Source organism: Scyliorhinus torazame, chromosome 11 (assembly GCF_047496885.1).
Source record: "Scyliorhinus torazame isolate Kashiwa2021f chromosome 11, sScyTor2.1, whole genome shotgun sequence".
Classification (NCBI taxonomy): domain Eukaryota; kingdom Metazoa; phylum Chordata; class Chondrichthyes; order Carcharhiniformes; family Scyliorhinidae; genus Scyliorhinus; species Scyliorhinus torazame.
Window position 1 is genome coordinate 28,570,629 of NC_092717.1, and position 27,746 is coordinate 28,598,374.

Below are 27,746 nucleotides of genomic sequence, written 5' to 3' on the forward strand. Positions count from 1 at the left end.
CGGGCTTCACGTGTAGTTCTAGTGAAAAGTATGGATGCAATTAAGGGGAAACTAGACATCCAAGCGAGGGAGGAAGGAACAGAACGATATACTGACAAGTTTAGGTGAATAAGAGTGGGACAAGGTTCGTGTGGAGTTATAATCACCAGCAGAGGCATGATGGGCTGTCTCTCTGCTGTAAATTCGATGTTACTCTACGTAAAAATAACAAAGCATATACACAATTGGCCGCAGATCCTCCTTCTAACCAAAATCCAGTGATTACCACTTACCTACATGTCTCAACATAAAGGTGACCATTTTAACTGGGTGGGACACCCTGCCCAATATTGCTCACAGAATCCATACGTTGCAGGAGGCCATTCGGCCCATTGAGTTTGCACCAAACCTCCGAAGAAACACTCTACCCACGCCCACTCCCCCACCCAAACCCCATACCCCTTGCATTGATCATGGTTAATCCACATCTGCACATCCTTGGGCGGTGGGAGGGAACCAGAGCACCCGGAGGAAACCCACGCAGACACGGGGAGAAAGTGCAAACTCCACACAGACAAGGCTGTAATTGAACCCTGGTCCCTGGCGCAATGAGGCAGCAGCGCTAGCCGCTGTGCCGCCCCTGAGGTTTGGCCTGAACTGTCCAAATGGCAGGATCGCGCCTTCCACTGTTCAAAGAGTTGGCAGGGAGCACATTCGGCGTCAGTTCAGAGTGCCCGCGGCCATTTCACGCTAGACGAGCTGAACATCTGGCCGGGGGGGGGGGGGGGGGGGTTGCTGATATAGAGTCAGGGGGAAGTAGACCTGGGAGTCCTCAACATCACATCTGGGCCCCATGAGGTCTCGTGGCATCAGGTCAATGATAAAGCCGTCCACAATTAGTACTCCTCCATGTTTGAACACTACTTGGAGGAAGCAAGGAGAGTGGCAAGGACACAGAATATGATCTGGGTTGGGGACTTCAATGTCCATCACCAACAGTGGCTCAGTAGAACCACCACAGACCGAGCTGGCCGAGCCCTGATAGAACTGCTAGAGTGGGACTGCAACAGGTGAGGGAACCAGCAAGAGGGAAACACATAATGGACGTCATCCTCAACAACCTACGTGCCACAGATGCAGCTGTCCAAGACGGTATCAGTAGGAGTAACCCACTGTGGAGAAGCCTCATCTTCACATTGAGGATGGCATCCATCCTGTTGTCTGGCACCACCCTGCTAAATGGGATAGATTTCAAATGGATCTCGCAATTTTACCGGGCATCAATGAGGCGCTGTGGGCCATCAGCAGCAGTAGAATTGTATACAACTACTGTCTGCAACCTCATGGCCCAGCTTATTCCCCCACTCTAGAGTCAGGGATCAACCCTGGTTCAATGAAGAGTGCAGGAGGGAATGCCAGGAACAGTACCAGGCAGACTGAAAAACGAGGTATTAACCTGGCGGAGCTCTGCAGTCCTGCCTCATCCAGTCATGAATGGTGGTGGACAATTAAACAATTAATTGGAGGAGAAGGCTCCACAGATACCCTCAGCCTGAATGATGAGGGAGCCCACCACACCAGTTCAAAGAATGAGGCAGAAGCATTCGCAACATTCTGTGGATGATCCATTTTGGCCCAGCATCACAGATGTCAGTCTTCAGCCAATTCAATTCACTCCCCATGATATCAAGAAATGGCTGAAGACACTGTAAAGGCCATGGGCCCTGACAATATCCTGGCAATAGTACTGAAGACTTGTGCTCCAGAACTTGCTGTGCCCCGAGCCAAGCTATTCCAGTACAGCTACAACACCGGCAGCAATGTGGAACATTTCCCAGGTGTGTCCTGTACACAAAAAGCAGGACAAATCCAGCCTAGTCATTTACATCCCATCAGTCTACTCTCCATCCTTAGTAAAATGACGGAAGGGGTCAGCAACACTGCTATCAAGCAGCCCTTGCGTTGCAACACCGTGGCCACTGACACTCAGTTTGGGTTCCGCCAGGGTCACTCAGATCCTGACCTCAATGCAGCCTTGGTTCAAACATGGACAAAGGAGCTGAACTTCAGAGATGAGGTGAGAGTGACTGCCCTTAACATCAAGGCAGCGTGTGACAAAATATGTCATCAAGGAGCCCTAGAAAAACTGGAGTCAATGAGAAGCAGGGGGAAACCCTCCGCTGGTTGGTCATACCTCACACAAAGCAAGATGGTTGTGGTTGTTTGAGGTTAATCATCTCATATCCAGCATATCACGGCAGGAGTTCCTTGGGATAGTGTCATAGGCCCAACAATCTTCAGCTGCTTCGTTAATCACCTTCCTTCCATCATAGGGTCAGACGTGGGGGTGCTCACTGATGATTGCACAATGTGCAACTACTCAGTCCGTGTCCAAATGCAGAAAGACGTGGATAATATCCAGACTTGGATTGACAATGGCAAGTTACATTCGCGCCACACAAGTACCAGGCACTGACCATCTTCTATAAAAGAGGATCTGACCATTCTCCCTTGACATTCAATGGCATTACAATCGTTGAATTCCACTGCTACCAACATTCTGGGGGCTTATCATTGACCAGAGCTTAACTGAACTAGCCATAAAATACTGTGGCTACAAGAGCAGGTCAGGGGCTAGGCATCCTGCAGCCTGTTACTCCCCTCCTGACTCCCCAAAGCCTGTGCACCATTTACAAGTCACAAGTCAGGAGCGTGATGGAATACTCTCCACTCACCTGGATGAGTGCAACTCCAACAACACTCAAAAAGCTCAACATCATCCAGGACAAAGCAGCTCGCTGATATTCACTCCCTCAGTCATCAAAGAACAGTGGGAACAGTCTGTGCGATCGACAATGTGCATTATAGGAACTCACCAGGGCTCCTGAGGCAGCATCACAGCCACGACCATTTACAAGGACATGGGCAGCAGACACATGGGAACACCGCCACCTGGAAGTTCCCCTCCGAACCACTCACCACCCTGATTTGGAAATATATCGCCGCTCCTTCACAGTCGCTGGGTCAAAATACTGGATATCCCTCCCTAACAGCACAGTGGGTGTACCTACACCTCAGGGCCGCAGCAGTTCAAGAAGGCAGCTCACCACCACCTTCTCAAGGGCAATTGGGGATGGCCAATAAATTCTGGCCTAACCAGTGAGGCAAACATCCAATGAATGAATTTAAAAAAAAGTAACATTGCTTCATTCACCTCAGAAAGTGCCTATTCATGTCTGGGCTGTCATCGGCAATAGCAGTCCAAGTGACAGCAATGCGAGTAGGTAACAGCACAAGACCTGCCTACCCTGCCCCCACAGACAGAACTGGCTTGCCTTTGTTTCAAGTCAGAAACTGCAGTTCTGTCAATTGAAAGTGGCAAGAGGATTGATTCTGGAGAAAAGACATGATCAACATTTGATACTGTACGTGATACATGACGGTCTACTTAATGCAACAAGACCAATGGACAAGTCCTGATAGTGACATTGCATCTCTTTTAGTAAGAGAAAAATATACTAGCATTTATTTTGCCCATTATACTGCACCGATCATCGTTTGGCAAAACTCCACGAACAGACCTACAGTCCTACAGCATCGGTCAGTCATATATTCATATATGAATAGCACCAGAACCGCACTTTTCTGAATGTCTAAACTTGGCGCAAACCTATTTGAAAGGACAAGCGCAACTTTTTTTGATAATCTTTGATTTTAAAGTATTACTGGTTGATCTACCACGCTGTTCCACTTGATGAGTTTCAGTATATGTTCACTTGTTCAATTCTTCGCATCTTCATAGTGCTAATGTTACGAAAATCTGAATTAGGAGCATGATTCGGCCATTCGGCCCCTCAAGCCTGCGCCACCATTCAATATCATGGCTGGTCTGATTGCAAATCCAACCTCACATTCCTGCCTCCCCCTGCTGACCTTTCACCCCCTTGTTTATCAAGAATCAATCCAGCTCTGCCGTAAAAAAATTCTCCTTCCACTGCCCTACGAGGGAGAGAGTTCCAGAGACTCACGACCCTAAGAGAGAAAACATTTCTCCTCATCTCGGTCTTAAATGAGCGGCCCCTTACTTTTAAACAGTGACCCCCTAGTTCTAGATTCTGCAACAAGAGGTAATGGGCTGGATTCTCCGTCGGCGGGGTCCTCCGCTTCGTCGGCAGCGCACTCACACAGTGGGAAACCCCATTGGCTGGCTGCCGGGACGGAAGATCCCACGGCCAGCGGGGGCGGGCCGCACCGGAACACAGGTGCGGCAGGTCATAGAATGCCGTCCAACATCTATTCCACGTCCATGCTGTCAATACCCATCAGGATCTTAAAAGGTTTTGATCAAGTCACCTCTTACTCTTCTAAACTCTAGAGGATACGATGTTAACCTCCCCCAACCTTTCCTTATGAGACAACCCACCCATTCCTGGTATCAGTCTCGTGTGCCTTCACTGAACTCCTGAGGTATTTACATCTTGCCTAAAATATGGAGACCAAATTGCACACCAAGATTTTTAAAATTGCGGGTCGTAACCTGCGGATGGGTCGCAGGCGGGTGTCAGGAGGGTCGCGGAGCGATTGATCGTGCCGTTCCTGCGGTGGTCCTAATGGCAGGAGAAGGGCCCGACAGCCTTTACCTGCTTTTACATCAAGATTGGCAACCGTGTGGCGGCACGGTGGCGCAGTGGGTTAGCCCTGCTGCCTCATGGCGCCGAGGTCCCAGGTTCGGTCCCGGCTCTGGGTCACTGTCCGTGTGGAGTTTGCACATTCTCCCCGTGTTTGCGTGGGTTTCACCCCCACAACCCAAAATGATGTGCAGGGTAGGTGGATTGGCCACACTAAATTACCCCTTAATTTAAAAAAAAACGAATTGGGTACTCTGCCTCCTTTTAAATGGAAATAAATGAAGCTGTGTCGAGTCTTCCGGCCAGAAGTGGCAGCAGAGAGCAGGTCACGTGCCCTGCACACACACTTGATGCCAATTGCCCTCCAGGTATGTGTTTTTAGTGCCGAATCACGGAGCAGCATTCTTTCCGTTTTCCAGCTGCTAACAAACAAGGCAAGTGAACTGTGAAGATGAATGGTTTTCTTCAAAGTAAGAGTCAGCCAGAGACTCAAATAGACAGTTTACTTGTTGGACAGGATCTCACAACAGAATTTGCTGGAGAGAGCTGCTCAGGAGGTTCCAGGGCAGGACAGTGCAGTGCTCGTGTTAGTTCTGCACCGAGCTCAAGGGTCTCTGCTTAGCAGCCTACAAAGAAGAAAGTTAACTCGGCAACAAAGCAATATAAAGACAGTCCCTGGAGGTATGGTTTTGGCAACTGTGCCAATGCAAATAAGGATGCAATTCCAATGTGTATTATATGCAGGGAAGTACTGGCAAATGAGAGGAGACGTTTCAGATTTTGAAAGAGAATTGGTGGATGAAAAAATCCTTTTGAGTTTGAGACCCCCGAGTCAGTAATTAACTGAGAGCTGACTCCAAATTAAAAGACTACACTGCTGTACCTGACCAGTAGTACCACATTAAAAGCATGCCAAAAGCCCATGTGGCTGTCAGCATTCTGCAGTAGCATCTCTGAGGAGTTTCCAGTGCTCAGTAAAACAGGCATTTTGTTGTTATTACCCTTCACGCCGACCTACATGTGCGAGGTTGGATTTTCCGTTTTCATAAAGGTGAAGACGGCGCAAAGGATTTGGCTGAAGTCTGCGCCCGATATGCACATTGCCCTCTGCTCCTTTGAATCTAATTCAAGTTAGATCGTGAGGACCAAGCAGGCTCCCCTTTCACATTAATGTTAAGAGAATGTGGCGTATGCCACAATGTCCGGTCGGCGTGTGTCGCAAGGGTCAGTCGGGCGGTGTGGGTCGCAAAAGTTGGCCAGTTGGCAAAAGTGGGTCCTAGGAAAAAAAGTTTGAAAGACACTGCTGCACACAATCCTCAAGATGAGTTCTCACCAATGCCCTGTGTAACTGAAGCATAACCTCACTACTTTTGTTATCAATTCCTCTCGCAATAAACAATAACATTCGATTAGCTTTCCAGGTTATTTGCTGTACCTGTAAACTAGCCTTTTACCCAATCTCTCCTCTTTCTAACTACTCTCTGCTGTTTCCCTGTCCTCAACTCTTTCTTTTTCTCACAGAAGATGCACACTGCATTCGGTCGTGCAGTTAACGCGGGAAAGGGTCCCCTTTCATTTTTCTAAGCACTCCCTAACAACTTTGCCTGATAATTGCCCTCCTGCTCGCATCATTATTATGCCTACCTTGTCCTCTATGAACAACGCACTCAACCCTATATGCTCTTTTCCCCACCCTCCACCATTGTTCATTTCACCCGGACCTCTTTACCTATTGTCCCCCTCCGCCAGAGTGGCTGGCAAAAGGACCGATCCCACTCATCTACAACCAATCATCTCCATTTCCTTCAAAGTCATTTGTTTTCCTTTCAAAACTAAATATTCCCAAATATTTCCCCACAAAATGTAACTACAATGCAAGAAAAAGTTGCCTTTTTAATATTTGATGGGATTTGGGTGTCGCTAGCATTTATTACCTAATTCCTAGCGAACCCTTCTTGAATGGCTGCAGTCCATTTGGTGCAGGTATATTCAGAGGGCTGTTTGGATTGGGGTTCCAGGAATTTGATACATCGACAGTGAAGGAGTGGTGATATAGTTCCAAGTCAGGGTGTTGGAGCTGCACCCACTCAGGCAAGTGAAGAGTATTCCATCACACTCCTGACTTATGCATTGTCGATGGTGAGCAGGCTTCAGGGAATCAGGAGGTGAGTTACTCCCTGCAGAGATTTCAGCCACTGAACTGCTCGTAAATGGCTGGTCCAGTTCAGTTTCTGACCAATGGCAACTCCCAAGACATTGGGGGATTCAGTCATTGAATGTCAAGGGGAAATTGTCTCTCGTTGGAGATTGTCCTTGCCTGCCACGGGTGTGTCATAAACGTTACTTGCCATTTATCAGCCCAAACCTGAATGTCGTCCAGGTCTTGTTGCATTTGGACATGGATTGCTTCAGCGTCTGAGGAATTATGAACGGTGCTGAACATTGGGCAATCATTATCGGACACCCCAGCGTCTGACCTTATGATGGAGCGAAGGTCAGTGATGGAGCAGTTAAATTTGGTTGGGTCTCGGACACCACCTGAGGAACTCCCACTGCAATGTCCTGGGACTGATTCATCTACAGTGGCCATGACTGGCTGATCACTACCTAGCTCGAGTTGATTGATTTATGAAAAATTATAACCGATGCAACAAAATATTATTGTTCTTTTTAACAAGAATGCATTGCAACAACCCATTCTCTTAAACATAAATCCCTCTTTCAGCATTTAGGTTCCTTCTCGCAGCTGTGAGTTCCTTAAAGATTCTGGGCGGGATTCACTGAAAATGGGGCTACGTCCACACGCCGGCGGGAAAACCGGGGCCAACCGCTCCGGCGTCAACAGGCCCTGAAAGTGAGGAATTCTCCAATTTCTCGGGGGTTAGTTTGATGGCGGAGTGGTTGGCGCCGCTCCAGCCGGCGCGCGTTCGCGCATGGGCGGAACGGACGGCGTGATCTTGCGCATGCGCGGAAAGACGCCATATGAAGGACCCCTACAGGGGCCCGGCGCAGAGGAAAGAAGGCCCCCACGGAACCAGCCTGCCCGCAGTAGGCTCTGATCATGGGCCAGACCACAGTGGGGGCCCCCCCCTCAGTCGGATTCTCTCCCCCCCCCCCAGTCGGGCAGCCGATGCGGGACGGGATTCGCGCCTCCCCCCAGGGATTCTCCGACCCGGCCTAAGTCATTGAGAGAAAACCTCTACTCAACTACATTTTTGTTTGTGAAGAAGTGTGCACGTCTTCCTTAACCACACTTAGTCACATGCAAATGATCTGAGCATTTAAAGGTGGGTCTTCCAGATGTGGTGTCCTGGAGGAGGTCCATCCTCCAGCCTCAATGTGTTCCCAGAGATTCATCTTCATTTTCAGGAAGCCCATCTTCTTTTGTCAATAGTGGGTCAGTGATGTTGGGCATCTTTTCAATATGGCACCCAGACACGATGGCGACTGCCATCAAGCCTGCTCCACCATGTAGTACGGTGAAAAACACATGGTTGCGTAATTAATCTTGGGCTCAGGCATCTTCCTGGACTTCCTCTTGAGTCCACCACTGCTTTTCGCTGCAGCTCTCTAAGGTGGGGTCTCCTCCCGAGGGGTGGAAGTCTCGTCTGCAGCCAATTGATGCTCATTCAAACATGATTGTCCCTTTAAGGGCAACACAGCAGAGTAAGAGTCACCTGGTTTAGGTGACCAATTGTGGATAATCACCCCAGGGGGTAGAATCCTCTTAGAAAAAGAGATACTCAGTGGGAGCATCGGTCTGGTCCCCAATATGTAATAATCACCGGCCAATATGTAATAATCACCGGTTTGCCCCAGGAAGTATGGATGGGCGGTTCCGGATATGGCGGAGAGCAGGGATTGAGAGGATGGGGGATATGTTTATAGAGGGGAGCTTTCCGAGTATGAGGAAGCTGGAGGAGTAGTTTGAGTTAGCGAGGGGAAAGAAATTCAGGTATCTGCAGGTGCGGGACTTCCTACGTAAACAGGTGTCAATCTTCCCGTTCCTACCACTAAGGGGGGTTCAGGACAGCGTATTTTCCAGAGGGTGGGTAGGAGAAGGGAGCGTCTCGGACATTTACATGGAACTTATGGGGTCGGAGGAGATGCAGACCGAGGAGCTAAAGCGCAAGTGGGAGGAGGAGCTGGGAGGTGACATAGAGGATGGTCTATGGGCGGACGCGTTGAGTAGTCAACGCGTCCGCAACATGTGCCAGGCTCAGCCTGATACAATTTAAGGTCGTTCAGCGGACTATCATGACAGTGGCCCGGATGAGCAGATTCTTTGGGGTGGAGGACAGGTGTGCAAAATGTGCGGGAGGACCAGCGAACCATGTCCACATGTTCTGGGCATGCCCGAAGCTTCGGGGATTTTGGCAGGGGTTTGCAGATGTCATGTCCACAGTGTTAAAAACAAGGGTGGCGCTGAGTCCAGAGGTGGCGATTTTCGGGATGTCGGAAGACCCGGGAATCCAGGAGGGGAAAGAGGCAGACATTCTGGCCTTTGCTTCCCTGATAGCCCGGAGACGTATAGTGTTAGCTTGGAGGGTCTCAAAGCCCCCGAAGTCGGAGACCTGGCTATCAGACATGGCTAGCTTTCTCTGTTTGGAGAAAATCAAGTTTGCCTTGAGAGGGTCACTGTTAGGGTTCGCCCGGAGGGGGCAACTGTTTGTCGACTTCTTCACGGAAAATTAATAATCAGCAGAAGGGGGATGGGAGAGGGGGAGGGGGGTTGTTTAGCTTAGAGTAGGGGGTTAATAAAGGTGGGACCTGTAAGGGAGGGAGATGGCTTTTGCACTACGTTTATAGTTTCATGTACATTGTTTATTGTGTTGTTCTTACAATACCAAAAAGTACCTCAATAAAATGTGTATTAAAAAAAAAAGAGAGATACTTTGGGAGAGAGCTGCCAGTTAAATGGCTGCTGTATAATTCATATTAATAAATATTTTTTGTGGTGGGTGGGATTCTCTGACCCCCCCTCCCCCCCCCCCCCCCCCCCCGCCCCCGGGTCGCGGCGGCACGGGCGGCCTCCGGGGTTATTGGGGGGTCGCGGGGAGATCTGGCCCCGGGGTGTGCCCCCACGGTGGCCTGGCCCGGGGTCGGGGCCCGCCGATCCGCGGGCGGGCCTGTGCCGTGGGGACACTCTATTCCCTCCGCACCGGAGGCCGTGGTCATCCGCCATTCCCGGGGCGGACGTGACTCCATGTGCGCATGCGCGGGGATGACGTCTGCAGATGCTGACGCTCCCGCGCATGCGCGGACCCACGCCGGTCGGCGGAGTCCCTTCGGCCCCGGCTGGCGCGGGCCAAGCCCCTTTCCCGCCAGCCGGCGGGGCGCAAACCACTCCAGGGCGGGCCTAGCCCCTGAAGGTGCGGAGGATTCCGCACCTTTGGGGCGGCCCGCGCCGGAGTGGTTCACGCTACTCCATCCCGGCGGGACCCCCCGCCCCGCCGGGTAGGGGAGAATCACCGGGTTCCCACAAATTGTTCAAAATACTCTCAATTGCAATTTCCTTTCTCGGTTTCTAAAATTTAAAAAAATAGGGTTAAAAAAAGTTAAAATCAAAAACCAACATATTTCACCATAACAAGATTAAATCTACCCGTTAAATGTTCTTCTATGGGTGGCACGGTTTTGCAGTGGTTAGCACTGCTGCCTACAGCACTGATGACCCGGGTTCGATCCTGGCCCCGTGCCACTGTCCGTGTGGAGTTTGCACATTCTTCCCCTGTTTGCGTGGGTCTCACCTCCACAACCTAAAGACGTGCAGGGTAGGTGGATTGCCCCTTAAGTAGGAAAAAAAAAGAATTGAAATATGATTGGGGACTCGAAATCTTTATTTAAAAAAAATCTACTGGCGTCAACGCACTGACTTTCAGGCGCAACATGGCCGGTAGATCGCGTCCAGAGAGGGCCGCTCAAGTCCTGGCCTCCTCAGAGCCTTTGGTCAAACATGAACAAGAGAGAGCTGAACCTGAGACAGTTCTGAGAGTGACTGGCATTGACATCAAGGCAACATTGAAGTCAATGGGAATCAGATCAGAGGCAAATCTCTCTGCTGGTTGGAGGCACACCTAACGTGGTTGAGGTTTTTGGGCTGTTCACAAATTAACCAGCTTCAGCTTAATAAAGACCAGCTAGAACTGGTCCATACAAGTGAATTAAAATCCACTGTGCAGAAATCCTAAATGCCTAAAGGTGTAGGGATGTTGTTCCATGTGCCCGCATAGCTTTAATCTGAAATTTCTCTGAAATGATTGGCAAGAGACTGAAAATTTAACTCGCCTGACAGATGCTCTTCAGCATTAAGTTAAGAGACTTGAAAAGACATGCCTCCTATAGGCAATGGTTTTACCAAGTTTTTACACTGAAAATCATTTCATTTGGAATTTTCATCCTGACAAAAATCCCTGAAATTTTGCAGATGAAGTTTGTATTGATACAAGAAAGCCTCCCCACGCTAAAACAATGTTACTAATCTCCGGTATAGTCAGCAATGGCAACAATGTAGACCAGCAGCAGCATCACACAGCCAGTTCAGTTGATGTTAAGAAAAAAAGAAAAGAACGTTTAGCAATGAACCAGGCATCGCATCAAGCTCAGTCAGTCTCAGTCCACTCAAAATCCGTTTCATGGGGACTGGTATCCATATTGGGAGAGGTGCCCCATAGACAAGTCATGCAACGACATGACACTGGATATCATCTGATCGGCCCTGCGAAGCCTATTCTGCCGAAGATCTGGTCTTCTCAGAATCCCTAGGGGAGTACACACTCCCCCGTTAAAGGGGTAGAGCTATCTCAAGCTTCCGCATCCGGCACTCACTCGGTTGGGTAGCACTTGCTTCGACTCTTTGCTTGAACGCAGAAATAAACCTCCTGCTTAACCTCACAACCCCGTGTGGACTCCATCCTTTTGGCGGACATAATACCATCCATGTGACTTGAGGTAAAATTGTGTTCCAGGTGTGTGGATGATGTTACCATCAGATAGCATCTGGATCAGAAACAGTATGTGACCAACTTTGGATCCTTGCAGAGTTCTAGGGGGACTGTCACAATGGCCAACAGTCATGGACATTCAAAATGATCGACACCGCGAGAACACATTTTTAAAAACGTATTGGGTGCAAAGCTGGCAAGTTTTTTTCCCAATAGGTTCATGAATCTGATGCAGCAGCAGAGGGTAGCTTTATTGCTAACTAACAGTCAAATTCTGAGTAGAGGAAATTATTTACCAAGATTCAATCAGATTAATCCCAACAAAGCATGGTCAAAGATGACAACTTGCACAAGAGATGGTCATGCTTGCTCAGATGAAATTAAAAGGTTTCCTAACACCAGAAAATCGAGCCAAGATAAAAAGGCACCGAGACAGAAAGCAGGTCCTTCCTCAATACTATAAACAATAAGCAATTAATTTGCCTGTTTTGGCATCAACAAGCATCTCACACCCATTGCGTAGGAAAGTCCCTGATCCTTCTCTGGCTATGATCAGAGAAAAGTTAAACACAGAAACACAGGCAGCCAGCTATTGCAAACAGAAAGCAACAAAGACATTCATATTTGTTTTTTAAAAACATACAAAGGGTTGGATTTTATCGAACGGTCCCCACCCTGGTTAAAGTGTCAGAGGAGGAGCCTGTTCATGATACCGGTGGCGGTGCCACAGCAATTTAACACCGGGAGCAGTGTTAACAGCTTTAAGGCCATGTCTACAGAGAGTCCCACATGCTGAGGAGCCCTGATAGTACAGGTTTGGGGGCTTTAATGAGGATTGTGAGCGTGGCCTGGAGGCAGGGGGTCTTGCCTCTTATTGGACCAGGGTATCTGCAAAGGAGATCCCCCCCCCCCCCCCTCCCCACCACTCCTCTCCCCGACACAGCCCACGCAGCTAAAGCTGCCGGCCTTCCCACTGGCATCAGTCTCTTCCCCCACCCCTCAAGTAAAATATCGGCTTGGCCGGGATGAGCCCTGTTCATGATACCGTGGCCTTCCCTGCCACCACCCCACCCCCACAATTTTCAGTCAGGTCAGGGGCGGATAAACAGTTAGTGGAAAGGCCATCTTGCCTTTTGTATTTTAGGTATGAAGCAAAGCATCTTATTTATTCATATGTGCTCTCACCCCTTCAAGTGTTTTCTCAGTCAGCCTTCAAAGATATTGGAGAAGCACATGTGTGAAGGACACAAATATACAATTTAGATTATCTACGGGCTTATTACTGTTATATCCTTGGTAATCCTACTGTAGTCAAGTTTTGGACAGAATGGCATATCATTAAGCAAAAGCCCCACAGAACATTAATGTAGTAACAAGCAATGCTGCACCACAGAGAATATGTAACGCAAGATTCTAAATTTGGAAAATCTGCTTGTTTGGACCTGTTTTTCATCCATTGACTTGGAAAAAGCTCATTATGCTCAGATATGTAGAACAATAATTCATGTTATCTGGTGGATTAGATGCCGTGGAAATTATGCCAGGTAAATAATTCGAAATGCATAAGAAATTTAAAAAGGTGACTCCACTAATGGTCTTCTGAATAATGTAAGAAGTCTTACAACACCAGGTTAGACTTCTTAATATGCCCACCCCAGTCCAACGCCGGCATCTCCACTTCTGGATAATGGTACATCCCAGTGTGGCACCACGCCATTTAGACGGTTCAAGTTCTATTCTGCATTTGAGTCATAGCTGATCCCAACCAGAATAGATATTGGGGTGTGACATCCAGCTGCAGAATTCCTTGGAAGGATAGGGGGAGAATCCTAGCAAACCTGATCAGCTCGCGTTATTACCTAGTAATTCCTGGTGGGAAGTGCGTAAGACGTGTCGGGTGAGAACAGTGTTGGGACAGTTTTGGTCTCTCTCCGTACTTGAGAAACGATGAGAGGATTGTCTTATGAGGAGAGACTAAGTAGACTGGGACTATATTCATTGGAATTTAGAAGCATGAGGGGGAATCTTATAGAAACATATAAAATTGTGAAGGGAATAGATAGGATAGAAGTAGGGAGGTTGTTTCCACTGGTGGGTGAAACTACAACTAGGGCATAGCCTCAAAATAAGGGGGAGCACATTTAGGACTGAGTCAAGGAGGAACCTCTTCACCCAAAGGGTTGTGAATCTGTGGAATTCCTGCCCAGTGAAGCAGTTGAGGCTACCTCGGTAAATGTTTTTAAGGCAAAGGTAGATTGATTTTTACGAACAGTAAAGGGATAAACGTTTACGGTGAGCGGGTGAGTAAGTGGAGCTGAGTCCACAAAAAGATCAGCCAGGATCTTATTGAATGGCGGAGCAGGCTCAAGGGACCAGATGACCTACTCCTGCTCCTAGTTCTTATGTTCTTATGACTTGGCTGAGATGAACTCTAATGTTGAGTTGCCCATTGGTACCCAGTCTAAGCTTACTTGTGAAGCTGGGTATTCAACAGCTCTTCATTCACACTCACTGCCGTACTGATAGAAAAGGAGAACACTAGCCAATAAAAAACTAGTCACACATAAAGGAGTAGGAATTCATCTCACGTGGTGGTGCCAAAGAGGTGTCATTGAACTGGGCACACATTAAGCCTGATATTTATTTCCATTCCAGTCAATGTCATTAAATATTAGATGCTGCATGTAATGGGTGGCCAATCCAATACCCCCCATTTGGTGCCACTGTCCAAGATGAATTCCTACCCTAAAAATGTTACAAAATTAATAAAACACCCCAGTAGGATCAACACAGATTAAAGATTTATTTAAAAATTTCACATGGGGCAGCATGGTAGCACAGCGGTTAGCACAATTGCTTCACAGTTCCAGGGTCCCAGGTTCGATTCCCGGCTTGGGTCACTGTCTGTGCGGAGCCTGCACGTTCTCCCCGTGTCTGCGTGGGTTTCCTCCGGGCGCTCCGGTTTCCTCCCACAAGTCCCGAAAGATGTGCAGGTTAGGTGGATTGGCCATGATAAATTGCCCTTAGTGTCCAAAAAGGGTAGGTGGGGTTACTGGGTTACGGGGATAGGGTGGAGGCGTGGGCTTAAGTAGGGTGCTCTTTCCAAGAGCCGGTGCAGACTCGATGGGCTGAATGGCCTCCTTCTGCACTGTAAATTCTATGATTCTATGATTCTGCATAGCAATTAGCTAGTACCATTACAATTACAGATTTTTTGCTTTAATTGTGATAATAACTCTGACAGTCACTTACCAATATCGAGGACTCTCTGTTTGGCAGTGTGCTGTCGAGAATGCCAGTATTTCCAATATCTCAGTTGCTCATCGCGGTTCTTATCTTCACTGAATACCACCATTATTACACTCTGGGGAAATGGATTATTCAGGTTATATTCTTGTTCTCTCTCAATAGATATAAAAGCATACAGATTTGTCATTTTTCTGCCCTTATAGCCTTCTGATATGTTCCCAACCAGAACATAAATACTCCATAACTGGCTGCCGTTCCTGCTACGAGGAACCATACCAGAGATTTTATTCCACAATAAAACTTCCCAAAGGAGAAAAGGTGCAATGGGGGATATGAAGGCTTATTAAACAATACCATTTGCACTTTCCTTCTATTCACATTGCTTGTCCTCGGTCTTTTAAATCCTCATTATTCATATTCTAATCCTTTAACAAGAACCAGTAATCCTGTCATCCAAATCATGTTTTGTATGCGAGCTGTCTTTTTCTCCAATGCCATACAGTTTGCACCGATCGTACACACGGTTCCACCGAAACATAGCAAGCTGTAGTTTTTGGAAAACCAGAGTATCTTGAACATTCTCCAGCTAAGCAGCTTGGGATGCTAGCTGGGAGCTAATGTATGCTTTTGATGTTCATAGAATCATTGAATTTACAGTGCAGAAGGAGGCCATTCGGCCCATCGAGTCTGCACGGACCCTTCGAAAAACCATCCTACTTAAGCCCACGCCTCCATCCTATCCCCATACCCCTGTAACCCCCACCAAACCTTTTTGGACATTAAGGGCAATTTAGCCTGGCCAATCCACCTAACCTGCACACCTTTGTACAGTGGGAGGAAACCGGAGCGTCCGAAGGAAATCCGCGCAGACACGGGGAGAGCGTGCAGACTCCACACAGACAGTGAACCAAGCCGGGAATCGAACCTGGGACCCTGGAGCTGTGAAGTAACTGTCCAAATTCATTATTTGGAACGGGTAGATCAGCAAAAAGATAACCTTCATGCAAAGCAAAGTATTTATTTCAGTCAGTAGCCAATGTCAGTTAGTAGTCACTTTAACAAATGTTTTATCTCTGTTATGAAGCAGAAACAAAATTAAGCGGTTTCAATTCCAGCTGAATAACTGATTGGTGTCCATCAATGGATCAATTAATTTGTATCATTATCTAAAAGACAGCAGCCTGTCACTTTTGCCTGCAAGGATTCAAAGGTAACATTCGGGCAGCACGGTAGAATAGTGGCTTCACAGCGTCAGGATCCCAGGTTCGATTCCCCGCTGGGTCACGTTCTGTGCAGAGTCTGCACGTTCTCCCCGTGTTTCCTCCGGGTTCTCCAGTTTCCTCCCACAGTCCAAAGACGTGCAGGTTGGGTGGATTGGCCATGCTAAATTGCCCTTAGTGTCCAAAAAAAAGGTTAGATGGGGTTATAGGGTTAAGGGGATAGGGTTGAATTGAGGGTTTAAGTGGGTCGGTGCAGACCCGATGGGCCGAATGGCCTCCTTCTGCACTGTATGTTCTAGAAGACTTAATGGGCACTGTGACAATGTGTCTTGTAAGAATAATGAAGGGTTAACAAGTTACTGTAATTGCATCCAACCACTAGTTGGTAATCAAGTACACATGGATCACGTGATACTCTTGATTCGGAGGCACCATTCTACAGCATTGTATTAAACTGGCAGATTCACATTGGAGAGGTCACAACATTGGTTGTGGATATAAAAATGGCATAAGTACAACAGCGACCACACTGTTCAGATGGGGAGTTAAAACATGTTGGGCAAGAGTGCAGGGATTCAGTATCTAATTCACCCTTTATCTGACACTAGTGGTGGAATTTTATCCTAACACATCCCTTAAAGGGGAAGGAACCGTTTGTCATGACAGCATGCTTTCCCATGGCATTTGGACTCAGTTTCCCAGGATAGGTTTCTACTTAACGAACCTCAGCACGGGTCAGAATGGCTGAACTCAACGTCGATCCCCGACACTTCAGCAACCGCAGGAATGAAAAGGAGACCGGTGAAGACCGCCTGTGGATCACGGACTCTTACCAGCTGCCAGGTCTGGGTAACTGAAATGAAGTGATGTTTCCCCAAGGACAGCAGGAACAGACCAGCCTCTCAAACCAACAGGTACTGATGAAAGTGGCTGTGGAAGTCGATAGCAGCACAATGGTCCTTCTAATCCAGATACATTGCTCCAAGAGGTTCAAGCGCCTCCGGACGGCAGGATAGGTGAGCGGTTTAACACTTTTGGGTGGGTCCCACACTCTGACTTTTCCAGAATTCTCTTGCACAACACTCTTCAAACCAACGCACCTTGCAGCTCCAACCATTCTTCTCGCCCCCTCTCTAGGCTTCTCATCACATCCGTAAATGAACTGCCAACATTCACCCTCATCTTTTTGCCATCTCAAGCCCATACCTCACAGTTGCCATCTCCTATCTTCGAGCAATTTAATCCTTAAAGTCACACCTTTTAGCTCTCTCTCTCCTTGCAGGAGTGCGCAGAACTCCAGGGGAATTGAGAAACTATGGGGGAGGGGTCTTTCAATGACAACCACCTTGATAGATACTAGTATCACAAGTAACAATTTCTTCTCTCAACACCTCCCCCCTGATGCATTGGTAGTAGGACAGCCAAGGAGGCTGCAAATATCAGTATTGACATGCCATGAAAGCATTAGCCTCCTGAGCCATTCGTACAAATGTGGGGAGAGCTGATTGTCTGCCTGTAAAGCATCTCTTGAGGCTGTGAAGCAGCATATTGTTAAGAGGAAGGCTGGTCGTGCACTTTTAGTTCCTCATCAGAGTGGCTTGGTGGATTTCCATTAGCTGCTTCCAAGCAGTGGTGAAGGTTGACAGTAGGGAAGTGCAGATCAAGGTGAGTGACGTCCAAGGCTGGTGAGTTGAAGTTAGAAACCACATGTCAAGCAGTGAGGGTGGAGGTGCCGTGAGAAGCAACACGTCACCCAGGCGTGGCTGCAGCTTCCCAGCCTATCAGTTTCACTGACAAAGCACTCCCGACTGAGTTCTCCCCTTGTCGGCCCTGGTAACATCCACACTGTTCACGAAACCCATGCCCTGGCTTTTAACGGCAGCCTGCTGGGTTAAATCCTCAGGTAATTGGGGAATTACATATTTCAGTTACTTGTCCAACAGCACCGCTAGGGCCTCCCATTCACCTGAAAATCCACCCAGGATAAACTCAGATGTAGACAGGATCATGCCGGGTTCCTAATCTGATGCCACTTTTGAGGGCATTGCCTCCTACACCTGCACCCCACACAACTTTGGCAATTAAAATTCTGCCTCAAATGTCAAAGGTAGGAAATATTCCACTTTATTCATAATCCTTGCAAAACATTCAGCCTGTCAAACAGAATTCTGAGTGTTTCCCAATATGTGATTATAAATGTAGGTGAGATATTTTTTAAAATTTAGAGTACCCAATTTAGCGTGGCCAATCCACCGACTGTGTGGAAAGGACTTTAAGGAGTAATAGCAGAACAATCAGCACATTCAAGAGCAAGCCTGATTATTTTTTAAATGAAGGAAGCAATTGGTCAGTTAAAAGATAGAGCACGGGGTATTTTCGAAACTGTGGGGAAAAACCCCAGGTGGACCTGCTATATATATTCCCAAGCTTCAGGAACGGTCTCCCTAGACTTTGCAGCTAGTTCACATTCTATGGGCCCTGTCGATCAGTACGGACGCAAGGACGGAATTATATGCCGGTGGGATTGTCCAGTCCCGACGAAGTCAATGTATTTTTGAATGGCTTGTCACATTTTGCAGACCCACCCCATTGCCACAGGGCCATAAAATTCCGTCCCTAGTTAATACGAATGCAGGTCTCCCTCTCAGTACTGTCAAATCAGTCTGTTGGATTACTTCTCTTCCTGCTACTGCAGATAACTTCAAACATCAGAGGCATGGCTAAGACTGTGCGCCTGAGGTTGACAATGAATAAGTGGTGGGGAGGCTCAGTGGTGCAGTGGTTAGCACTGCTGCCTCACGGCGCCCAGGAGCCGGGTTCGATCCCAGCCCCGGGTCACTGTCCGTGTGGAGTTTGCACATTCTCCCTGTGTCCGTGTGGGTCACATCCATCTGGGTTGGACACTTGTGGTCTGAAATTGCATCGTGCAACAGCAGTAACTACCTCACCGTTACCACACTTATTGTCACAAAAGGCAGCATTTTTACTGCCGGCACCCCTCTCCCTGCAAGTTTTCTCCCCTCATCTGAAAGTATTGCAGTTCTGAAGAAGGCAGTTTCAACTCAAAACACTTCTTCTCCATGGAGACCTGCTGAGTATCTCCAGCATTTTATGCTTGTATCACAAACACTAATCAAATTTAATCCTCCCTAACACAAGTGTGTCTTTATAGATTGCATTGTATCTATGGACCTTGTGGGCGAAGGACACTGCGACTACTTGTGAGCTGCCTGAAGGTCAATGTAATTCCACACAGAAACGCAACAGCTTACCCTAACTTTGCTGATCGGATGGCGAAGGCATTTGTTGGCTCCAGTCTCCCTGAGCGTTATGGAATAAAACTGTCCTTTATTCAGGTAGGTCATCGGCCCTTCCCCTTGTTTCTGACGTAAAGACTTTGTGGCTTCCAGCATGTACTGGAATGAATCTCTGGAAAAAAGCGAGAATTAATGATGGGAGGTTGTACAGTTCAAGGAAACATATAGGCCGGAATTCTCCGACCGTTGGGATTGTTCTTTCCCACTGGCAGCAATCCCGCCGCCAGCGAACGGTGCTCCGCTGAGAAACACATGGCTGGGGGACTGGAGAATCCCACCCAGAGGACTTCTAGTAAGTGTCAATGTTTATACTTTGGAGTCAGTCTTAAAAATCCTCACAAACACTAGCTGGATTTAATGTCTGTTCAGGCAGCATGGCACTGCAGATACTTATTACAGAGATGTTCTTCACAATCGCCTAAATGATAAATTAGTATTTTTTTTCTATAAAATACAGTACATTAAATTGGGATTACAAATCTAAACTAAACTAGCTTGTAATTAACTTTATAATATATCGCAATTGGTCAAATGTACCACTAGCAGCAAAAGGGCTTGGGGGGGGCTGAAGCTTTGTGTTCAGGGTCCTCCCCTTGATTGCAATGGAATATCTTTGAGAAGCCCGGGAGTGGCTCCTGGACAGCGCTCAGATTTCCCACCCTGGGGTAAGGAGTGGAGAGACTGGTTAAGCAGAGAAAAGAGTCGCAACACACAGCAGGTCAAAGCAGTTGAGTTTTCAAATCTCAACCACCACCCGAATCTTTCTGACAAAGGGCTTGAATCCTGTGCCAACTCCACCTGGAGGACAAGCAAAGAAAGGGAGGGAGAAAATAGCCAGGAAAACATAAAAGTAGCCCAAAGAGAACAGAAAGCTGTTCAATACTGATAACTTTCCATTTATTTCATCTTAAATTGATTTTTACGAGGGCCATTAACTCCTTGCTGGGATATCGTTCCTTCAACACCGGGCATCCGGTAGTACTTCACCCAAGCATCCAGTGTGCATGCAAGAGCCTAGGCAACAAGGTCAGTGGGCTAGTTTACCTCGCGGGGGGGGGGGGGGGGGGGGGGGGGCATTACAGCTTGGCCTGAACCTCATCTGAGGCGCACACCTCCAGGGTCGAACACAGAAACCATTCAACTCACATAAAGGACGAAGCCAAGGGATTAGTGAATAGGGTCTAACGCACATTCTGCTTGACCATGGGTACTGGCTGCTTCTCATAATGTGGAGTTTCCATAGAACCCTCGAGAGACTCTAATGTCTTACCCTCCTGAATGTTCGTAGATGAATTCTTCATCCCCTAACGAAGAGCTGCGGTATTTCTGCAGTTAAAGGAAGCAAAGAGCATGGGATTAGCAGAACATTCATCAACTGGTTATAGACGATGAGATTATTCATGAAGGCTCGCCCTCTCAAACCTTGCCCCTTGCCTGAGGTGTGGTGATCCTCAGGTTAAATCACCACCAGCCAGCTCTCCCCCTCAAAGGGGAAAGCAGTCTATGGTCATTAGAACAAGGAGCAGGAATAGACAATTGAGCCCCTCGACCCTGTTGCACCATTCAATAAGATCGTGGCTGATCTCTCTCTTGGCCTCAACTCCTCTTTCCTGTCAGTTCTCCAGAACCCTTCAACCCATTACTTATTTAAAAATAAATTTAAAGTACCCAATTATTTTTTTTTCAATTAAGGGGCAACTTAGCGTGGCCAATTCACCTGCCCCGCATGTCTTTGGGTTGCGGGACTGAGATCCACAGAGACACAGGGAGAATGTGCAAACTCCGCACAGACATTGACCCGGGGCCGGAATCGAACCCGGGTCCTAAGCGCTGTGAGGCAGCAGTGCTAACCACTGCACCTCCGTGCTGTCCTCTTCAGCCAGTTACTGATTAAGAATCTGTTTATCTCCTCAAATTTACTCAATGTCCCAGCATTCACTGGTTGACTCAGGAATGGCGAAGGAGCGCGGGGTGTTTATGAACGAGATGGGGTGGGGGGGTGGATCTTTGGAGATTTAGGTATCTGAGAGGGAAGGAGTTTTCCTACTTCTCCCATGTGCATCGGGTTTACTCCTGTATAGATATTTTTGTGGCAGATAATCCGACTCTCCCAGGGATAGTGGGGGTGGAAATGGAGCGATCGTGGTTTCGGACCACATGACACATTTTATGGATGTGAGGTTTGGCATGGGCCAGGCACAGAGACCCTCATGGAGGATGGTCTCAGCGCTATTGGCGGACGAAAGATTTTGCAGAAAGATGATTTTGGTAATCAAGGGGCATATAGCGTTCAATCAGAATGGGGAGGTCTCTCTGTTGAGGGGCAAGGTGACCTCGTACAAGGTCCATAGAGATAAGGTGGAGAGGATGGAGAGGCAGCGATTGGTGGGTGCAATTTTGGAGCTGGACCAGCGGGTACTCCATGGCCTCGACCGGGGAACACTTGGCGGCGAAACTGCAAGGGAAATTTGATATGTTGAGGACAGAGAAGGCGGTGGACCAGCTTCAGAGAGCGAGGAGGGTGCAGTATGAATATGGAGAGAAGGCAAGCCACCTGGTAGCCCATCAACCGAGGCAAGAAACAGCCGCGTGGGCAATAGTGCAAATGAGGGATGAGGGGGGTGAGTTGGTGAATAGGTCTGAACCTCGTGGGGAGGGGGCCGAGATAGGACAGTTTCTGGGTAGGCTGGTGTTCCCGGAGATTGAGAGGGAGAAGGGGCAGGGATTGGCAGTTCCTCCGGGGCAACAGGAGGTTATGAAGGTTGGGGCAACAGGAGGTTATGGAGGTGATTGGGTTGATGCAGTCAGGGAAGGGGCTGGGACCAGATGGATACCCGGTTGACTTTTATAAACGGTTGGCGCAAGTGCGGCACCGAGGGTTGACCCGAGTTCAATACCAGTCCCGGGTCACTGTCCGCGTGGAGTTTGCACATTCTCCCCGTGTCTGCGTGGGTCTCACCCCCACAACCCAAAAGGATGTGCAGGTTAAGTGGATTTTTAAAAAATATATAAATTTAGAGTACCCAATTAATTTTCTTCCAATTAAGGGGCAATTTAGTGTGGCCAATTGACCTACCCTGCACATCTTTGGGTTGTGGGACAAAACCCACGCAAACACGGGGAGAATGTGCAAACTCCACACGGACAGTGACCGAGAGCCGGGGTCGAACCTGGGACCTCGGTGCCGCGAGGCAGCAGTGCTAACCACTGTGCCCCCGTGTTGCCCCCACAGGTTAAGCGGATTGACCACGCTAAATTGTCCCTTAATTGGAAAAAAAATAATTGGCACTCAAAATTTATTTTAAAAATAAATAAAGAGTTTGCTGCGGATTTGGCCACACATACCCTGGAGGTGTTTTCCGACTCTCTGGCATGGGAGGAGGTGCCGGCCACATTGGCTCAGGCATCAATTTTGTTAATCCCCAAGAGGGATATGGACCCGGTGGAGTGTGGGTCATATAGGCCCATCTCCCTATTAAGCCCAGATGTGAAGATGCTGGCTAAGGTATTGGCGAGGCGGTTGGAAGGGTGTGTGCCGGGGGATCGGATGGGTTTGGTGAAAGGGAGACAGCTTTCGAGTAACATTCGACATCTATTGAATGTGGTTACGATGGTGTCTAAGGGTAGGGTGCCTGAGATTATTGTGGCTATGGATGGGGAGAAGGCGTTTGATAGGGTAGAGTAGAGGTATTTGTTTGAGGTTATGGGGAGAGGACGGTTTGGTCCACGTTTATGTCATGGGAGTAGTTGTTATATCCGGTCCCCACGGCTAGCATTAGGACAAATGTGATTAGTTCGGGAGACTTCCGGTCACAAGGCAGGGGTGTCTGTTATTCCCACTTCGGTTCGCGCTGGCTATCGAACCCATGACTATTGCACTCCAGACATCAGGGGGCAGGTTGGGAGTTGCAAGGGGAGGCGGGGAGCATAGAGTCTCACTGTATGCAGGTGACTTGTTGCTGTATATTTCCAATCTGTTGGGATGTATGGATAGGCTAATAATAATAATCTTTATTGTCACAAGTAGGCTTACATTAACACTGCAATGAAGTTGCTGTGAAAAGCCCCTAGTCGCCTCATTCTGGCGCCTGTTCAGGTACACAGAGGGAGAATTCAGAATGTCCAAATTACCTAACAAGCACGTCTTTCGGGACTTGTGGGAGGAAACCGGAGCACCCGGAGGAAACCCACGCAGATATGGGGAGAACGTGCAGACTCCGCACAGAGAGTGACCCAAGCCGGGAATCAAACCTGGGACCCTGGAGCTGTGAAGCAACAGTGCTAACCACTGTGGTGCCGTGATATTGGGCACATTGGAGAAGTTTGTTGCTTTGCGGGTTACAAATTGAACATGGCCAAAAGTGAAGTGATTCGGGTGATGCCCTGGGGCGAGGGACAGATCTGAATGCCCTATCATTTAACTGGCCAGGAATAGGTTCAGGGCTACGATGTATAAATGGAATCTGGCCAGCCTGGTGAAGAGGGTGAATTAGGATCTGAAGAGGTGGGATGCCCTCCCACTTTCATTAGCAGGGTGGGTACAGGCAGTCAAGGTGAACGTCCTGCCAAGGTTTTGGTTTATTTTTCAGTCCCTCCCAATATTTTGTACGGTGTACAGGTTAATCTCGGCTTTCGGCTGGGCTGGCAATATTACATAGAACATACAGTGCCGAAGGAGGCCATTCAGCCCATCGAGTCTGCACCGACCCACATTAATCCCTCACTTCCACCCTATCCCCACAACCCAATAACCCCTCCCAACCCTTATGGACACTACGGACAATTTATCATGGCCAATCCACCTAACCTGCACGTCTTTAGACTGTGGGAGGAAACCGGAGCACCCGGAGGAAACCCACGCGGACACAGGGAGAACGTGCAAACTCCGCACAGACAGTGACCCAGCGGGGAATCGAACCTGGGACCCTGGCGCTGTGAAGCCACAGTGCTATCCACTTGTGCTATCCACTTGTGCTACCGTGCTGCAGATTCGGCAGGTGTTTTTACAAAGGAAGCGGCAGGTGATGGGGCTAGTGCTCCCGAATTTGTTGTATTATTACTGGGCGGCGAATGTAGAGAAGGCCTGGCAGTGGTGGAGGGAGGAGGGGTTGGAGTGGGTGCCAGTGGAGAAGGCGTCATGTGCTGGAGTAAGTTTGTGGGCTCTGGCTGTGGCCCTCCATCCGTTTGCCTGGGGAGATATTCGGTGACTCCAGTGATGGCTTCATCCTTAAAAGTCTGGAACCAGCTAAGGAGAAGGCGGCATTTTTATGTGGGGTGTATGTCGGTGCTGGCTCCTATTTGTGGAAATCACCGGTTCGTCCCGGCAGGGATAGATGCGACATATAGGCGGTGACATAGGGAAAGGGTGGTACGGGCGAAGGACTTGTTCGCGGAAGGAAGGTTTGCAAATTTGGCTGAATTCCAGGAGAAAGAACAGTTGCCGGGGCGGGGGGATAGGGCAGTTCAGGTATACACAGTTACGGGATTTTGTGCGGAAGGTGTCCTTGTTCCCTCGGTTGCCGGCGTACACTCTGTTGGACCGGTTGTTGTCGCCAGATGAGTTGGGGGATGGGAAGATCATGGATATTTATGGATGGCTGGTGGGCACAGGAAAGCACCAATTGAGGAGGTGAAGTGGAAGTGGGAGGAGGTGCTTGGCATGGAGTTGATATGGGAGGTGTGTGGATTGAGGTTATGTACTGGGTAAACACAATCTCATCCTGTGCTAGGCTGAGCTAGGTACAGTTCAAAATGGTGCACAGGGCTCACATGAAGTGGGCACGGATGAGTGGGTTCTTTTCAGAGGCAGAGGGTAAGTGTGAGAGATGTAAAGAGGGGGCCAGCAAATCATGTCCACATGTTTCGGGCAGGTCTGGGATTGGTAGGGTTTTTGATATTTGAAGCATTATCGAAAATTGTTGGGGTGAAGCTGTCGCCGGACCCTCTGATGGTGATCTTTGGGGTGTTGGAGCTGTTGGAGGCCCAGGGCCGGGATCGAATCTGGACCTCAGCGCCGTGATGCAGCTGTGCTAACCACTGTGCCACCGTGTTGCCCTCTGATTGCACAAATTTCAGCACCATTCGCGACTCCTCAGATAATGAAGCAGTCCATGTCCAAACGCAGCAAGACCTGGACAATATCCAGGCTTGAACTGACATGTGGCAAGTAGCATTCAAACCACACAAGTGCCAGGCAACGAGCATCTCCTACAACAGAGAATCTAAGCATCGCCCCATGATATTCAATGGCATTACCATCACTGAATCCGCACTATCAATATTCTGGGGGTTACCATTGGCCAGGAACTGAACTGGGCTAGCCATATAAATGCTACGGCTACAACAGCAGATCAGAGGCTAGGAATCCTGTGGTGGGTAACTCACCTCCTGACTCCACAAAGTATGTTCACCATCTATAAGGGGCAAGTCGAGAGTGCGATGGAATACTCTCCACTTGCCTGGATGAGTGCAGCTCCAACAACACTCAAGAAGCTTGAAATCCAGCACAAAACAACCCACTTAATTGCTACCCCTTCCACAAGCATTCAATCCCTCCACCACCAACAAACAGGGGCAGCAGTGTGTACCATCAACAAGATGCACTGCAGGAACTCACCAAGACTCCTTCAACAGCACCTTCCTCACCCACGACCACTATCATCTAGAAGGACAAGGGAAGCTGATACCTGGGAACATTGTCACCTGAAATTTCCCCTCCAAGTCACTCACCATCCTGACTTGGAACCAAATTCCCGTTCCTTCACTGTTTCTGGGCCAAAACCCTGGAACTCCCTCCTTAACCGCACTGTGGATGTACCTACACTTCATGAACATCAGGAGGTTCAAGAAGGCAGCTCATTGCCACTTTCTCAAGATCCAACTGGGGACGGGCAATAAATGTTGGCCGGGTCAGCAACATCCACATCTTGGGAATTAATTTAAAGACATGAAAAGTCTGCGTAGAGAGGGGCAGTTCACATTTCTGAGTCCGATATGACTCCTCTTCGGTTCCGAAATGCGAAACCGTGTTTCTCTCTCCACAGATGCTGCCAGGCCTGCTGAATGTCTCCAGCATTTTCTGTTTTTATTTCAGACCTCCAGCATCTACAGAATTCTGCTTTCATTTTAGTAATGATGTGGGTATCAGTTGAGGTCGGATCCAGGCTCAGCTGTGAGCAGACCTGCTGCTGAGAGTCCATCGTTGTCCCGTTTCAGACATGAAGACACTTGAAGGGGAGCCAAAAGCCTTGGAAACTGCACCCTAGTAAAAGTCAGTACCTCCAGAATATGAGAGGAGTGAACCGGTGGGGGGGGGGGGGGGGGGGGGTAATATCATGTAAAAACTGCTCCATATTCCCCATGGCCTTTTCTCAAACTATCAAAAAACCATTAATTCACCTCGACAAATCTCACTTCAATTCCATTCTCAGTTAAACACACTCTTTTTCAGCTGTGTACAAAACAGTTAAGTCAAATGAAACTCTGCTGAGGGTAAAGCTAGCAGATTTAGGAAGTACAAAGCTTTAGTTACGCTCGAGGAATCAGAAACACACCACACTCTTAACAGCACAGTAAGAATGGTCAGGTTAATTATGTCCCAAGGTAGACTGCATTTAAACAAAAAGATTCTGTCTAGTGGTGATCCATGACTTTGTGAACATACCTTCAAGGGGAATTTGAGCTCATTTAAAAAAAAATCATCAGCTGCAATGGCTTACTCACAAGTCACTCATCCGCAGTGCCCCACCCCCCCATCCCGCAGTCTATTGCAGCTATTGTGGAGAAGCCCATCTCATTATGTTGCAATTTTTTTTCGCCCACTGCCTAAATAATGCCACTTTCTCTTCCTGGTCGCAGGCTGATTTCATTGCAAGTGCAAGAGATACAACATCTGCTCTTTTACCCCCCTCCCAACTCACCACTCAAGGCCCCAGGGGGTGGCATGGTGGCACAGTGGTTAGCACTGGCGCAGTGGTTAGCACTGCTGTCTCATAGCCAGAGACCCGAGTTTGATTCCAGCCTTGGCTGACAGTGTGGAGTTTTGCACTTTCTCCCCGTGTCGGTGTGGGTTTCCTCTGGCTGTTCCAGTTTCCTCCCAGATGTGGCGGTTAGGTGGATCAGCCTTGATAAATTGCCTCTTAGTGTCCAATGGTTAGGTGGGGTTATGGGGATAAGGCAGGGTCGTGGGCCTAGGTCAGGTGCTCTTTCGGAGGCTTGGTGCAGATTCGATTGGCCGAATGGCCTTCTTCTGCACTGCAAGGTTTCTATGATTTGTGTTCTACTCATTTCATTTGAAACAGTGATTTACTTGTAATTCCATTAATTTAGCACACTGTTTTCTGCTCACAATGTAGTCTCCTCTACACTGGGGAGCCTGAACGCAGGTTTGGGGAAGACGTTTGCATGGCA

At 48.4% G+C, this 27,746-nt stretch overlaps 1 protein-coding gene across 4 annotated transcripts in view; it reads right to left on the reverse strand.

Annotated features, from left to right (window-relative positions):
• The window catches only part of LOC140385199 (grainyhead-like protein 2 homolog), a 154,943-nt gene that overhangs the window by 50,137 nt on the left and 77,060 nt on the right, over window positions 1-27,746 (reverse strand). For all 4 annotated transcript variants that reach the window (XM_072467093.1, XM_072467092.1, XM_072467094.1 and 1 more), the window contains exons 5-7: window positions 20,608-20,663; window positions 19,293-19,449; window positions 14,804-14,915 (exon numbers count right to left, since the gene is read on the reverse strand). In XM_072467093.1, the coding sequence (XP_072323194.1) occupies window positions 14,804-14,915; window positions 19,293-19,449; window positions 20,608-20,663 (325 nt within the window). The remainder of the gene's footprint in view (window positions 1-14,803; window positions 14,916-19,292; window positions 19,450-20,607; window positions 20,664-27,746) is intronic.